This window comes from Nycticebus coucang, chromosome 24 (assembly GCF_027406575.1).
Source record: "Nycticebus coucang isolate mNycCou1 chromosome 24, mNycCou1.pri, whole genome shotgun sequence".
NCBI classification, from domain to species: Eukaryota; Metazoa; Chordata; class Mammalia; order Primates; family Lorisidae; genus Nycticebus; species Nycticebus coucang.
Genome location: NC_069803.1, coordinates 18,847,576 through 18,863,144, shown reverse-complemented (window position 1 = coordinate 18,863,144; position 15,569 = coordinate 18,847,576). Strand labels below are relative to the sequence as shown.

The following is a 15,569-nucleotide window of genomic DNA, read 5'->3' as shown; positions in this document are numbered from 1 at the left end:
ACAGATCCAAACAATCTAATACTGAAAAGAAAATCAGGTTATAAAATAAGATCCAGGTTTCAGTAAGAAAAACTACATATATTTATACACACACATACATATTATGGTAAAAGAGTTAAAAGCAAAATATACCAAACCATTAACAGTAATTATATTTTGGGGAGTTAGTTTCTACTTCTGTGTATTTAATATAATACAGATTACATTGCTAATGCTTATTTCTCATTTAGATTCATATATGAATATGTTCAACTTATGTACAAAAGAAATTAGACAAATTTAAAAGGTCTCCACGGCCTTGGCTACAGAAATATATAACTCAGCAAACTAGCAAGTAACTGAGCAATGTTATTTATACGTCAGTGTAAATACAAGTTCTCAAAAGTGAAGGCAGCTAAATCAAAGAAAGTGAAGTTTTACACGTCTTCAACATCTTCCTCATCACCTGACAGAGGGACAAAGTATGGTTTGTTGAAAAATTAGCAAATACCAAATGGCGTCTCCCATTTTGCCAATCTTTAGGCTTCCAATACCACCTACTGAATTGATACTTCCATAAATCAAATGCGTATCAATTTCTACCAGCAGCTAACCTGAAAATAGCTATTTTTCATACAACAAACCTAGAAGGTAAGGCAGGCAAGTGTTCTGTTTAAAAAGAATCAGTAAGAAGCAGAGTCACATGAAGGCCATTGGAGGGGGCAGCGCCGTGGGGGGAGAGTATTTACTCAATGCTGAACTGCTGTAATATTTAAGTGTTTTTATACAGAGATGCACAAAGGTCCAATGAGGAACAACTGCCAACTGAAAAGTGCTCAGAAACGAAGACCCACTGAGTGTCACCAGTGAGTTGAGGTCCCCAGAAAATGGAACACAACATATACAACTTTAGGAGCGTAACTGATAAGACAAAATGAGGCGTAGCCGTCTGTCATTTAACTAGAACTCTCATGATGGGAGTACTTGATTAACCTCAACTTTTATAAGTAAAAGACAATGTCAACTTTTATAAGTAAAAGACAACGTCTACAACTAACACATACTGAAAGAGATCTAGAAGGCCGCAAAGAAAATGAAGAAGAGATGGGGGGTGATAGGTTTGTGGGTGAGCTTTTATTATTATTTTTTTCCTTTTCCCTGGTTATGATCCTTTTTCCTGGTGTTATGATCACGGTGCTGCTTCTGAAATTTCTAAAGAGAAAATAATACAAGGCAACCACAAACACCTCTTCTTTGAAAATGTTAAAATGGTAAAAACTGTTTATTATTAAGTACTCACAACGAGAATGCTAGCTGACAGTTTTCAATATAAAATTGTAATCACCCGAAGCAGGACTGCTTCTACAAATGTACAGAAGTCATCAAGTCAGATCTAATTTCTACTACTTCTTTCCTATTGAGGATGGGAAGTATTTTACGTCCAGTTAGTTTTTCTATGTTGCTCTGGGGAGAAAAGACAAAGATACCATTTGTCAAGCATTCGTTTGCTTTTGAGTAATAGAAAAGCACACGTCAGAAACTTCTCAGAACTGACAGGTTACTCAACATCCTCTGCAAACAACTTCAGCTACGCACAGCTGGTAAAACACTGATTGCAAAAGCCACGACAAAGCGGAGTTTGTAGGCATAAATAATGGGATGGGAGAGAAGAATATACAAACATACGGGGTTAATTTAATGAGTCGTCATTAAACAAACATTGAATGAACCCTCCCAGCAGGTGTAACGTATAGTAGGTAAAGAAAAAAAGATAATCTCGTGCTTCTGTAAAGTATGTTTTTGTGAAAACACACGGATAGATGAACAGAGTGTGGCCACAGGACGCGAGTAGAGAATATTTGTGTCTAATGTTGGTGACTTATGGAGACTTTACCTCTTTCATGTTTACATGGATGGAGCTGGAACATATTCTTCTTAACAAAGTATCTTAAGAATGGAAGAAAAAGTATCCAGTGTACTCAGTCTTACTATGAAACCAATTTATAGCTTTCTTATGAAAGCTATAACCCAATTACAGCCCAAGAAGAAGGGAAAAGGGTAGGGGAGAGGGAAAGATGGGTGGAGGGTGTGTAGTTGGTGGGACCACACCTACGGTGCATCTTACAAGGGTATGAGTGAAATTTACTAGGTGTAGAATATAAATGTCTTAACACAATAACTAAGAAAATGCCATGAAGGTTACATTAACCAGTTTGATGAAAACAGTTCAAATTGTATATAAAACCAGTACATTGTACCCCATCATTGCATTGATAATACACAGCTATGATTTAATAAAAAAAAATAATAATACTGCTGGTGACTTAATCTGACATTTATATATTTTTTAAGTTATATGATTTTCCCTTTAAAAATTTTAAAAAAGATTAAATACTTTAGGTGAAATGGGTATGACAATCCTACTGTCATTTTTACAAGGCATTTTTTCTTAAAAAAATCAAAAAAAATCCCTCACCGGATTTCCAGCAAATACGTATGCAGAGATCACACGAAGGGGATTGATTTTATTGATCTGGAGGACGCAGCCTTTATTTTTCCAGGAGCAGAGCCCAGGTCTGCATCATCACGCTCCCTGTCAGCCAGTGCTATTATGACCATGGATTTGTATTTAATAGGAAACCTACATACATGTAAGTAAAGGACAGTGGTCCAGACTTTTGAGTTGAGGCTTATGCAAAACTCATACCGACATCCTCGGCCTTAAAAATCTAAAAGCAATCATCAGCATCTCTATGAGGTGACAAAAGGGATCCTGGGGACACCAGAAATAGATATGTGTCTTTCTTCAATAAACAATAATTTTATCAATTGTTAAGACAGTGTTCTCTATCTCAAGGTAGAAAAATATGCACATATTAGCTTAGAGCTGAAAATATAATTAGCCAAGGGAATGCTGGAAGAGATTAACAGTATCTTCTGCCGCAGAAAAATTCTCTGAAGGATTTTAATGAGCCTAATGATACATAAGGGTCTTTCTCATTCCTCACCCCTGCCGGAACCCCAACCCTTAAGTATAACAGTTTATAGGCACCTTATTCCTTGATGGGACCCCATTAATTCTTGCCCCCAAACTAAATTCCTTCTTCAGCAACTTGGAATGCCCTCCTTCTAAAACTCTTTCAGCCCCGTCATCAATGTGACAGCACTGAATTTTTAGGTTTAGTAAATCCCTCGCCCTGATGATAGGACAACACCCGAGAGCATACTTCCTTTCAACTATCCACAGAAATCTTTCAAAATCTGCTAATCGCAGTCAGAAGTCCATTCTAGATTTTCATTTTAGCTCCAAAGTTTGATGTGGCATTTAGTCACACAGAAATAAATCCTTTTCTCCCTTAAGTAAAGGCTGAAATTTCAAACTTAATCCCCTGTATCAGTATCACAGGCCTTGACAATAAATCTTACGGGAGAAACTAGCCGTGGCAAGCCAGTGGGGCAGGCATTCCAGCAAACTGCCAACAAATTAGCTTGTCCAAATTACAATCAAGTTTTTTCCTTTCTCATTCCAGTTGCTAGTTTCATGATGAGACAACTATCTGCCCTTTCTGTTTTGGAACTGATGGGAAAAAAAGTAATTAAACCATATAAAACCAAGATCTTTGTCCCATTGAGTTTTTTTCCTAGACTTTGATTTTGCAATCTCCAAACTCAATTATATTTCTACCACTTTCAGGTTCCAATCCAAATTATGGAGAAAAGTATATCTACAGTCGTCTCGTTCAAATAGATGCAGAACAATAAAAGCAAAATTAAGTGTCCAATTTGGGAAGAGGGGAAGAAGAAAAAGTTGAAATGAAGAAAGCAAAGCCCTCGGCAGCTTGGTAACCAGAGTCTCTGCCCAGTCAGCACGCTGCCTTCCCACTCAGAGCTCAGTGGCAGGCTCAGGCACCCAGAGACGCCTGTACTCACGAGGCCTTCAGCAAACTTTGGCCAACAAAGTGCTCCAAATGCCAGCGGGTACGATATGTTCCCTTTCTCCAAGCTGCTGGGGCTGGTCACTTTATCTAAGTGCAAACACCAGGAGATACCCTTTCGAAAGTTACTTCACCTTACTGGGCATCCCTGTCACTGCCACCCGCCCTCCCCACAGCACTGTCTTCCCACCCCACCCCCAGCCACAGGCAACTGGACTAGGGACAGACACCTGGCTCGGGGTTAAATATTCAAAGGCCTGGTACGCTCAATTAGATATTCCTGAAACTCCCAATAACACAATGACTGAATTAGTCATGAGAGCCGGTGCTCAGGCTGAAGTCACACAGACTGGGAGCCAGTCTGACGCGGTGCAGAAACAGAGACTCGTGGTAGAAGCCAGACCACAGCCGGTTAGGGGGGCAGAGGGATAAAAGACTCTGCTGCCCCAGCAGGGAGACGTGGGTCAGGGCACCGGCCAACTTTCCTCTTCCCCCAGGCCCTGCCTAATTCCCATGTGGAGTGTGCGAGGTCCCCCTGCCTTATTTCCACAAACCTCCTATCTGGAGTCATTTCCACTCCTTGAAACCAGAAGCTCCTGATAAAAGTCAAGACCATTGGAAGATGCACCGCAGGTGTAATCCCATAATGGTCTTGACTTTTATCAGGAGCTTCTGGTGCATCTTACAAGGGTATATGTGAATCCTAGTAAATGTGGAATGTAAAGGTCTTAGCAAAATAACTAAGAAAATGCTACGAAAGCTATGTTAACTAGTGTGATGAAAATGTGTCAAACGATCTATGAACCAAGTGGATGGTGCCCCACGATCATACTAATGTACACAGCTATGATTTAATAAAAATAAATAAATTAAAAAAAAAAAAGTCAAGACCATACTCGGCAGAGGAGGGCTGCTCCACCCGGCTGTACTCTCACTTTCAACTTTTCCAAACACAGCATCTACCCTTTCTGCTACATTTCTCGATCATTCCTCTTCTTTCCAAAAGCAGCTTTCGTGGTGGAATAACTTCAATGTGTTTATTTTTCCAGTGAGGTCCTTAAAGAGTTTAGCGTACATTAGGCCTTCCTTTTACCCTCAGCTGTATATACCCCCTACTTGATCGAAGGCAGAGGAGATCTTTTCTTCTTAGAAATACACCCAACCAGGCTAGATTCTTGGTAACACCATTTCTCCAAACGCCCACTACTGAGATGAGGAACATCTGATACCTTCTCAGGGTCCCAGGAATAACAAACAAGGGTTTTATGGTATTTACTAAAGCTGTTTGAAGCATTTTTTCCACCAGTGAATTACAGCAGTGAGCTAGGGGTATAGCAGACATTCACATAAAGGAGGTTTGGAAGACACAGAAGGAATAACTGGGAACATTTTATCCTCCTGGAGAAGGTTTTTAAGTTTCCTGAATCAGAGAAGTCTCCAAATACCTGTGCCTTACGATTCTAATGTTAGTGGCTTAATTTTTGTTAAAAAAAATGTAAAATTAAAATTTTTACAAGGACTTTCACTATTTTATTAGCTCGACGAATACTTCATAGGCACTAAAGCCATGAACAAAGCTGCCACCAGGCCTCCTCTCATGCCCCTTGCAGTTATTTGGGTGACAGGCACTGTGACAATAACAGAGAACAAATGCTTGTGCATAAAGTGGGGGCGGGGGGCGCGCAGCAGGGGCCACTGACAGGCTCTGTTTGGGGTTCAATAGAGAAACCCTACTAGAGAAAGCGATGTTTCATCTGAGAAATAAAGGATGAGTTGGATTTAGACATCAGTGCAGTTGCAGGGAGAGTGAGAGATTGGGGATTATAAGTGTCCCGAGCACAGGGAACAGCAAGTGAAAAGAATGGAAAGTAATTTGATACACACAGTGTTTAGGAAAGGGGCCCGGCTAGAGACAACCAGGGAGTATGCAGGGCGTTCCCCAGGCAGCACAAGGTGCTTGAACTTCACCCCGAGGGCAATGGGGAATCATTGAGGACTTCAAGCCAGATGGAGAATTTGATAACTATCATTCTGATTGTCTTATAGGGATGATAAGGTAAACAGGTTACTTGGAATAATTCAGGCATGAGGAACTGTGACCTGCTGGGGTAAGCAGAAACAGACAGACTGCAGAGCTGAGCTTCTCCAGCCCAAGAGTTAAGGAGGAGGCCCAGGTGGGAAGTGCAAGACGGGTTTTTAAGCTGACTGGTAGACAGTTGAGCTCTTACTCTACTTGAAAGCTACAAGTCTCACTTTACATCACATAGTTTATAGATAACAATAAAAAGGGATGAACAAGTTATGTCAGACTGACTCCAGTATAACCTTGTGCAAGGAGGGTTCTATTTGGTCGTTTTTATCATTTAAAACTTGCACTCCCTTTCTAAAAATGAAAAAAAAAATAAACACATGGTAACTTTCAACATATGACGAGAATATAGTTACAATTTCAATGTCAAGCTCTTTGAATGTCAGAAAACTGAACAGAATAATATTTGGTATGAGGTTTTCATGGAACAAGGTATTTTAAAATGAGTGGGTTTTGACATACTGCTGATCAAATCTTAACACAATTCAGTGACCCTCCTCTAAAAGCTGCTGAGTTTTATGGTGGCTCTTTGGTGCGGTAACAGGTATCCAAACTGCTTATATTCACAAGAGGGTAGTGACTTATTCAGTATGACTTTTCAAAGAAACTGTTTAAAGAGATGAATACAACGGTTTGAAAAAACAAACCGCTGAATATTACTTTTTTTTTTTTTGAGACAGAGTCTTACTTTGTCGCCCTTGATAGAGTGCTGTGACATCACAGCTCACAGCAACCTCCAATGCTTGGGCTTAAGTGATTCTCTTGCCTCAGCCTCCCGATTTGCTGGGACTACAGGCGCCCGCCACATCACCAACTATTTTTTTGTTGTTGCAATTCTCATCACTGTTTTAGCTGGCCAGGGCCAGGTTCAAACCCACCATCCTCAGTTTATGGGGCCAGCGCCCTACCCACTGAACCACAGGTGCCACCCCTCAAATTACCTTAACTCCACTTTTAATCCTCTGTCCACACATATTAGAGCCAACTCAAGGATGCCAGGGAAATTCAGAAGTCCCTGTTGCCTATTTAAAATAGCCTGTGCTCAGGAAGCAAGCTGGGATAGGAGCTGAATTTCTTTCTATTTTTTTTTTTTTGTGGGTTTTTGGCCGGGGCTGGGTTTGAACCCGCCACCTCCGGCATATGGGACCGGCGCCGTACTCCTTGAGCCACAGGCGCCGCAGGAGCTGAATTTCTGATTAAAGATGTTAGAAGTATGTACATGGCCTAGGAGGAGGAGCAGAGCAGAAGAAAGCACTTTTTGTCTGAAGTCAAAGAACTGAGAAATACTTTAGAACACTCTGATTTCCTCTGATGATTCTCCTTCCAAACGGAGCTGAAGTGCTCCTTTCAATCTGCCACCCTACCCCGCCTCCAAAAAAAAAAAAAACCTACTTAATTTAATTAATTGTTAGAATTTAACCACTTTTGTTTCAATGCTGGGCAAAATTCCTTCTGTCAAACTGTGGCAGGAAAAGAATTTAACAAGAATTCACATTTGTTTTTAGTTCAAGAAACTTAGATGGATACTGAGTTACGGTCTATGGTTTTGCTGCATTTCTTGAAAAACAGTCACTTTGGAAATTATATTTTTGGTTTTGAAAAGCATGTTCTGATTTGGTTCTTCTTAAAATACAGAAACAATGTATGACCAGAGATTTTATCCTAAGTCTCTTGGCAGATTGTTGAAACACTGCCATTGCCTGAGAGAGGTTTGCAAGTTCATATGGGTTTCAAAAAAATCTGAATAAAACATTCCTATTGTGTGCTTGAGAAAGGGATCGAAAGCGTGCTAGTTCTTTATCACCATGATTCAAAGCCACTAAAATTTATATCTAGAACATGCAAACCAAGAACAATTTTAAAAATTAAAACCACTTGAAACAATGAGGTTTTTGAAACTGAAAACTGACATTATTATCCCATTTCTATTTTGCATATTAATATGCTGTAAATAATTTCTCCAGTTAAGTTCTCACCAGACTCTGTCCTCATTTTTATAACGTCATTGCAGGGACTGAATTCAACCTAGCAATTGTTCGACAAACTGTCAGTGTCTCTAAAAGATAAAACCTTCTAAATTTCAAAAAGGAAATAGTCTAAATGCAATTTCTTCTCTTTCTTTTTTTTTAAAATGCAATTTCTAGACAAAATTTCAAGGAGGAAGAAGATACAGGAAAAGGGAGAAAAGCCAAGCAAACCTGCCAACACCATAGAGCTGGATGTTTTTTGTAGGTCAGGGAAGGCCAGGGTACACTGGGTGCCCAGGAGGGGGCGCCCTGTTCAGCCTGGGACTAGGTTGGAGTAGGTTGGAGGGAGGGGAGAGGCTTCCTAACAGAAGCCATGACTGGTCTGTTCTTCATCCACTTTTCCACTCCTGAATTCATTTTATTTATTTATTTATTTTTTTGCAGTTTTTGGCCAAGCTAGGTTTGAACCCGCCACCTCCGGCATATGGGGCCAGCGCCCTACTCCTTTGAACCACAGGCACCGCCCCTGAATTCATTTTTTAAAAAAGTCTCAATACTGCTAGCTAGTCCTTAGAGCAAAGAATATAAATAAGAAAACCAATTTAGCATTTTTCTAATAACTAAGCATTATCTGCAATCTTTGACATTCATTTTGAAATGTTGACAATTTATATAAGCCACTTCTTAAGATCAATTAAAGTTCAAATTTTCCTCTGTCTTACTTTATTTGAAACAATTCCTTGCTTAGAAAAAGATGCCAAATTTGCTAAATATTTAATAGCAACTACAGTTATTTTTCAATAATATAAATAGTAAAAAAATCTTTAATCATATTAATTTGTAAAACATTAATCAGAAGCTCCTAGAAAAATTTATTTTGATTTTCTTTTTTTTTTTTTTTTGAGACAGAGTCTCATCACGTCACCCTCGGTAGAGTGCCACGGCATCACAGCTCACAGCAACCTCAAACTCTTGGGCTTAAGTGATTCTTTTGCCTCAGCCTCCCAAGTAGCTGGGACTACAGGCCCCCACCACAACACCCGGCTATGTTTTCGCTGGAGTTGTCATTGTTGTTTGGCAGGCCGGGGCTGGATTTGAACCCACCAGCTCTAGTGTATGTGGCAGGCGCCCTAGCCTAGCTAAAGGCGCCCAGCCTTTATTTTGGTTTTTAATTTTGAATAGCAATAGCTTAAGTTACTATAAAATTTAAAATACAAATTATCTCATAATATAAAAACTATCTGTAATCATTGATCAATCATTCTAAAGTATTTAAATAATACAGGAAGATTAGGTTCTACAAAGAATACAATTTATGAAAACAAAATTCATGGCAAGCTCTGCAATTTAAGCAGAAATTTTAAAATAAATACAGGGTGTCCATAAAGCATGTGCAATTTAAAATAGTTGATTATATATATCAACATACACACATATCTACTACTTATGGAGTTTCTCAAATGTCTTTAAAAAATTCATTTTCAATTTTTTGTTACCTCAAGATAAAACTTAAACTTAGTCTTTGCTTTTCTAAAACCTTTATAATGGCCCTGCATTACAATATGGCAATGGGGGAGAGGGGAGCTGTAGATTTCAAATAAGAAGAATGTAAGCTGGGCTCGGTGGCTGGCACCTGTAATCCTAGGATTCCAGGAGGCCGAGGCGGGCAGATCGCTTGAGCTCACAGGTTAGAGACCAGCCAGAGATAGTGTGAGACCTGGTCTCTAAAATACTAATAATTAAAAAAAGTACCCAGGCATTGTGGTGGGCACCTGTACTCCCAGCTACTCCTGGGGAGTCTGAGGCAAGAGAATTGCTTGAGCCCAAGAGTTTGAGATTGCTGTGAGCTGCGACACCACAGCACTCTACTGAGGGCAACAAAGTGAGACTGTCTGAAAAAAAAAAAGGAAAAGAACAATGTAAGGAGAAAGATACACAAACTCCCTTCCTCCCAAAGTGCTAGGAAGGAAAACTAGTTGGATTTTCTTCAAGAAATATGGGCAGTCCACAGATTACAAATGATGTGAGTTCTGTAGCTGTGCTCTTAAGTTAAATCTGTATGTAAGTTGGAACAGGTACATTTACCAAGTGGCTGGAATAGCATCCAGTTCTAAGTGTAAGTCGCACGTTAGTTGGCTGTTTCTAACTTGGGGACTGCCTGTACAAAAGAAGGCTCGGTGTCCTTTTAAATGTTCTTTGGGCAGCTGGCCTGTGCTCTCTGAATGTGCCCCCAAGGGACTGAGTGACAAGGCACTTGGGTGGGATTAACACTTTCGCTGATTCCCTGTGCTCTCCGGCTCTCTCTGGCTCCCTCCTCCTCCAGGGCCTGAGACACTGCCCACCTGCACCTGCAGCTGTACACGCCACACATGTACAGAAGGAACCCATGTGTGCACGCCATCACGTCCACACAGGATATACTTCCGTACACGCCACACGTGTACAGAAGGAACCCACGTGTGCACGCCATCACGTCCACACTGGATCTACTTCCGTACATACTGCACGTGTTCAACAGAAGGAACCCACGTGTGCACGCCATCACGCTCACACAGGATCTACTTCCGTACATACTGCACGTGTTCAACAGAAGGAACCCACGTGTGCACGCCATCACGTCCACACAGGATCTACTTCCGTACATACTGCACGTGTTCAACAGAAGGAACCCACGTGTGCACGCCATCACATCCACACAGGATCTACTTCCGTACATACTGCACGTGTTCAACAGAAGGAACCCACGTGTGCACGCCATCACATCCACACAGGATCTACTTCCGTACACGCCACACGTGTTCAACAGAAGGAACCCACGTGTGCACGCCATCATGTCCACACAGGATCTACTTCCGTACACGCCACACGTGTTCAACAGAAGGAACCCACGTGTGCATGCCATCACGTCCACACAGGATCTACTTCCGTACACACCGCACGTGTTCAACAGAAGGAACCCACGTGTGCACGCCATCACGTCCACACAGGATCTACTTCCGTACACGTCGCACGTGTTCAACAGAAGGAACCCACGTGTGCACGCCATCACGCTCACACAGGATCTACTTCCGTACATACTGCACGTGTTCAACAGAAGGAACCCACGTGTGCACGCCATCACGTCCACACAGGATCTACTTCCGTACATACTGCACGTGTTCAACAGAAGGAACCCACGTGTGCATGCCATCACGTCCACACAGGATCTACTTCTGTACATGCCGCACGTGTTCAACAGAAGGAACCCATGTGTACACACCATCACGTCCACACAGGATCTACTTCTGTACACGCCACACGTGTTCAACAGAAAGAACCCACGTGTGCACGCCATCACGTCCACACAGGATCTACTTCCGTACATATTGCACGTGTTCAACAGAAGGAACCCACGTGTGCACGCCGTCACGTCCACACAGGATCTACTTCGCTTAACCAGAATGACTGGCAGGTGATCCCAATAAGCAAGCTTGTCAGAACACATCAGCTAAGGACAAGCAGAGAGGACACATGGACAAGGGAAGGGACAGTTATACCAAGATGTGAAGTTAAGGATGATTACTGCAAGTGCCACAGAGTGTGAAGAAAAGTGCTACCGGGCAGGGTGATGCCCGATGGTCTAAACAGTTCTGCAAAGATTATTAGATAAATTCAGTTAATTAACAATCCCCCAGAGACATTTAATTTAGCCTTTTTAATGCTCTTAATTTTTCAACATAAAGTCTCTGTAAATGTATTTTATAACTCTCAACATCACATTTGAAACCCGAGTGGATATTTCTCATGGGACCCTAAAGGACATGGGTCCCCATCTCATTTTCAATGCAGAATCCCTTCTGTCCCCGACAGGTGACCATCTGCTAGGGGCGAAGATAGTCTTAGGTTTCAAAGCACCCTGTTCTCTTCTGGAGCAGCTCTCAGCTGCTAGGAGCCCTTTACTTTGTGGTGCTTTTCTATAACTCATCTACCCATTAGTCTAACTCTGCCTTAAGAACAAAGAAATAAACATCTCATTCAAGTAATTCCAAGTGGCTACCGGCCCAAGACTTCTCCCTTCATTTAAATACACTGGTTCAAACTATTAGTGATCACACAAAAACATTATTAACTTAAAATGACACTCCCAACAAGACAAAAGGTTCCAGATGTGCTCAAGGACCCATAAAGTCTAATTTGCTTATAACACACCTCCCATTCTATAGACTTCTCTAAAAACCACCTCAAATTGCCTGAACAAGGTGTGCAAAGCTTTACAGGTCTGCTCCAAATATCTCCTTAGCCCACGTTCTGCTTCCTCCTCCTACCCTTTTTTTTTTTTTTTTTTTTGCAGTTTTTGGCCGGGGCTGGGTTTGAACCCATCACTTCCGGCATATGGGACCTGTGCCCTACACCTTTGAGCCACAGGTGCCGCCCCCTCTTCCTACCTTTTTACAGCTACACAGCTCCCTTTCAACTTACTGCCTCAGGGATTTCTGCAGTTGTCATTTCTTCCTGGAAAGTTACCCCTCCTCCTGTTTGCCTGGACAGTTTCCCAATCACCCACGTCACTCTCCAAACTAAATCAGGTCAACCTATTACTTGCTGTCACAGCGCTCTGTATTTATTTTTAAGTCACTTTTCTTTATAATTATAGTCAACTAAGTTGACTGAGTTGTGTCTTCCCCCAAAGACATGCTGAAGTCTTCACATCTGGTCCCTGATTTGTTCATCTTATTTGGAAACAAAGTCTTTGCAGATGTTACCAAGTTCAGACAAAGTCATTTGAGTGGGACCTAATCCGGTACGACTGGTGTCCTTATAAGAAGAAGGAAATGCCATGTGACACACAGGAAGAATGCCAGGTGATGACAGAGGCAGAAATCAGGGGGAGGCAGCCGTAAGCCAAGGGACACCAAGACTGATTGCCACCACCAGAAGCTAGGACAGGAAAAAGAGGTTCTCCCCCATAGCTTTCAGGGGAGCACAGCCCAGCGGCCAGCTTCTTGATATCAGACTTCAAGTTTCCAGAACTGTGAGATAATTTATATCTGTTAAAAGCTACCCAGTTTGTGATGCCTTTTTTTTTTTTTTAAAATGACGACCCTAGGAAATGAATAAACTGTTTAGATTGTAAGATTCTTACCATCAAGGTCTGTATTTTGTTCATTTGTTGTATCCTTAGTTGTCTTCCCAATGATTTATAGAGAGGAGTGCAGGGTACATCTGCTCAGGGAATGAGTGAGTAAATGCATGGTGCCTATCCGGACTGTAGTTGACTAAAACACTCATGACTTTTTGTTCCTCAAAGATACCTAAGTAGAGCGGTCACCTTGATTTCATTTTGCTCCACTGATTATTTTTAAACCCCAATCCAGCATTTTACGTTTCATATTATTTGCCATTGTGTTGTAATACAAGTCCATGAATCAATGTATTAAGTACCCTACCTACCTTGTGTCACTGCAAATTTGATAAGCAGGTCTTCCATCTTAATCCAAATAGATGATAAAAAATGTTAAACCTGACAGACCCAAGGACAGAGTACCATGGCATGACACCAAGGATGTCCCTCCAAGTTGATATCGATCATTCCTTAATCAATACTCAGGGCACATCAGGCGACCAACCAGAAACCCACATCTCTGCAGCCTGTCCCAAGGTTAGAATATGTTGTGTGAATTGCTTCGCTGCAATCCGAATACTTCCCAATTTCACCAGTCTAATAACTGTGCAAAAAGAGAATGTGCCGTTCTTCAGGCATAACTTGTTCTTGGTGAACTCAAGCTGGTTTCTGAAGGTCACTTACTTCTTTTCCAACTACATACCACAAATCGCTGGAATTCTCTTCTAAGGAACAGTGTCCAGGTCCCTGACCTGTGGTTTCCACAATCTACAGTGGTCTGCGGTTTCAAAATAAAGATTTAACTCTCTCCTTTCTTCTGCTCCCCTTCATAATTCAGGGCTCCTTGGAGATTACAGACGGTCATTCCACGCCCTTATCTACAAATTCTTTTAAAATCATGAAATGTAATTCCTCCAGGCCTGAAAGCAGCTACATTCTCTCTCATTAAAAGCAAAATAGGGATTTAGTAGCTCCGCCTTCTCTGTCACCTGTCACCACCACACCAAGTTCCTCTCTTTTTGTTTACCTTCCTGATTCAATATTTCACAAAGCTTCAATCGAACATTTCTTTGCTATTTTTTGCAAATTCATACTGCTGGCTTTATTCTTCCATCTTCTAAATCTTAACCCCTCACATGGAATTCCCAGGGCAGCCACCACAAATGCTCCTGGTATTTGCCTCACTTGTCACACTTAGAACATTCATTATCTGATCAGGATTTTGACTGAATTTGTCTTTCCTTCTGTCCAAAAACAGTATTACCTCTTAGGGTTATAGTCCATAGAGTTACATTCATATTTTCTCTGCGTGTTTAGAAATCTGTTTTTTAATCTAGGGCATATAGGTTGAGTCCTCTAACTTAGTCATTTAGGGAGCATCGTAAGGTGTAAGCAGATTATCCATCAGAAGACACATATTTTATGACTATTACTAAGAAGTAATATCGTATAAACTTTTCGAACCTCCCAAACTCTCACAACTCAACCTCCCTATTTCATTTATCTTATGTCAACAAAGACTAAGTTTGTTTAGGAATCTTTCAAAGGAAGGTTTCAAACAATCCTGCCTGCTGGAATGTCCTTGTTTGTAAGCAGCAAAACCAAGTTTCATCATCTATGGCAGCAGCACCGAGTTGCCTAATGTGTCCGGGGCGCAAACTCATACACAGCTAATCATGGAGGAGGCGCGCAGAAAGCTACCAGGCTAAAAAGGCAAACAGCTCAAGTCAAATTAAAACCCCAGCAAACAGATCCTTCCTGCTTATCACCCGGGAATTGCCGCTTCTACCGTTCATTGTGTCTGAGCACTTATCTACAGCGTATGTGGTTTCAGGATATTTTTCTTTGAATGCAAAGATACTGTGTTAAGAAATAAAAAGAAAATGCAACAAATAGACATGATTACGACTGTGAATTTTGGTTGCTTTTCTTGTTTCATATTCTAGAGGCTGTAGGTACATAACATGACGTTTAATGTACCTAGTGAAATGGTTACTACGGTGAAAAAAATCAGCATATATCTCAGATCAGTTACCTCCCCTTTGTAAAAAAGACTTTCTATTGTCTAGAAGATTTGGCATGATCTGTTTTTTGAAATTATTTTTTACTTTTATTTATGAATATTAGTTGCCTATTTTTTGTTACTTAAAAAAATAAGAAGTCAACTGATGACTCTATACTGAATCTCAGAGTCAAAGCATTCTATAATAGACATACTCTTATTTGACAATGTGAATGTTACTTTCTTTGCATTATTATTACTGCTTAATAGTTCGATGTAGCAATTGTCTGATTCCTTTTCTGAATGTATTTAGGTGCGTTCGTTCTTTACGAGGTTTTTGTTTCTAGTCCTTATCTTAAACATTGTTATTGTTATTAAATTGCAAGAAACAATTTAAACATTGTTATTAAATTTTAATTTTGTGAAGGCAAAAAAATGGAAACCTAATTAACACATGTATATGTAAAAATTATAAAAAAATAAAGTTGAAAAAAAA

At 40.7% G+C, this 15,569-nt stretch overlaps 1 protein-coding gene across 5 annotated transcripts in view; it reads right to left on the bottom strand.

Moving 5' to 3' along the window:
• Positions 1–15,569, bottom strand: part of SLC7A2 (solute carrier family 7 member 2) — a 65,376-nt gene that overhangs the window by 25,273 nt on the left and 24,534 nt on the right. The window contains exon 1 of one of the 5 annotated variants that reach the window (XM_053578320.1): positions 13,401–15,477. The exons of 1 other annotated variant lie outside the window; for it this stretch is intronic. Coding sequence is in view for 2 of the 4 variants with exons in the window: in XM_053578317.1 (XP_053434292.1) it covers positions 13,093–13,116 (24 nt within the window). In the remaining 2 variants the exon portion in view is untranslated. 3 more of the 5 variants (XM_053578317.1, XM_053578318.1, XM_053578321.1) reach the window with 3 other exon arrangements.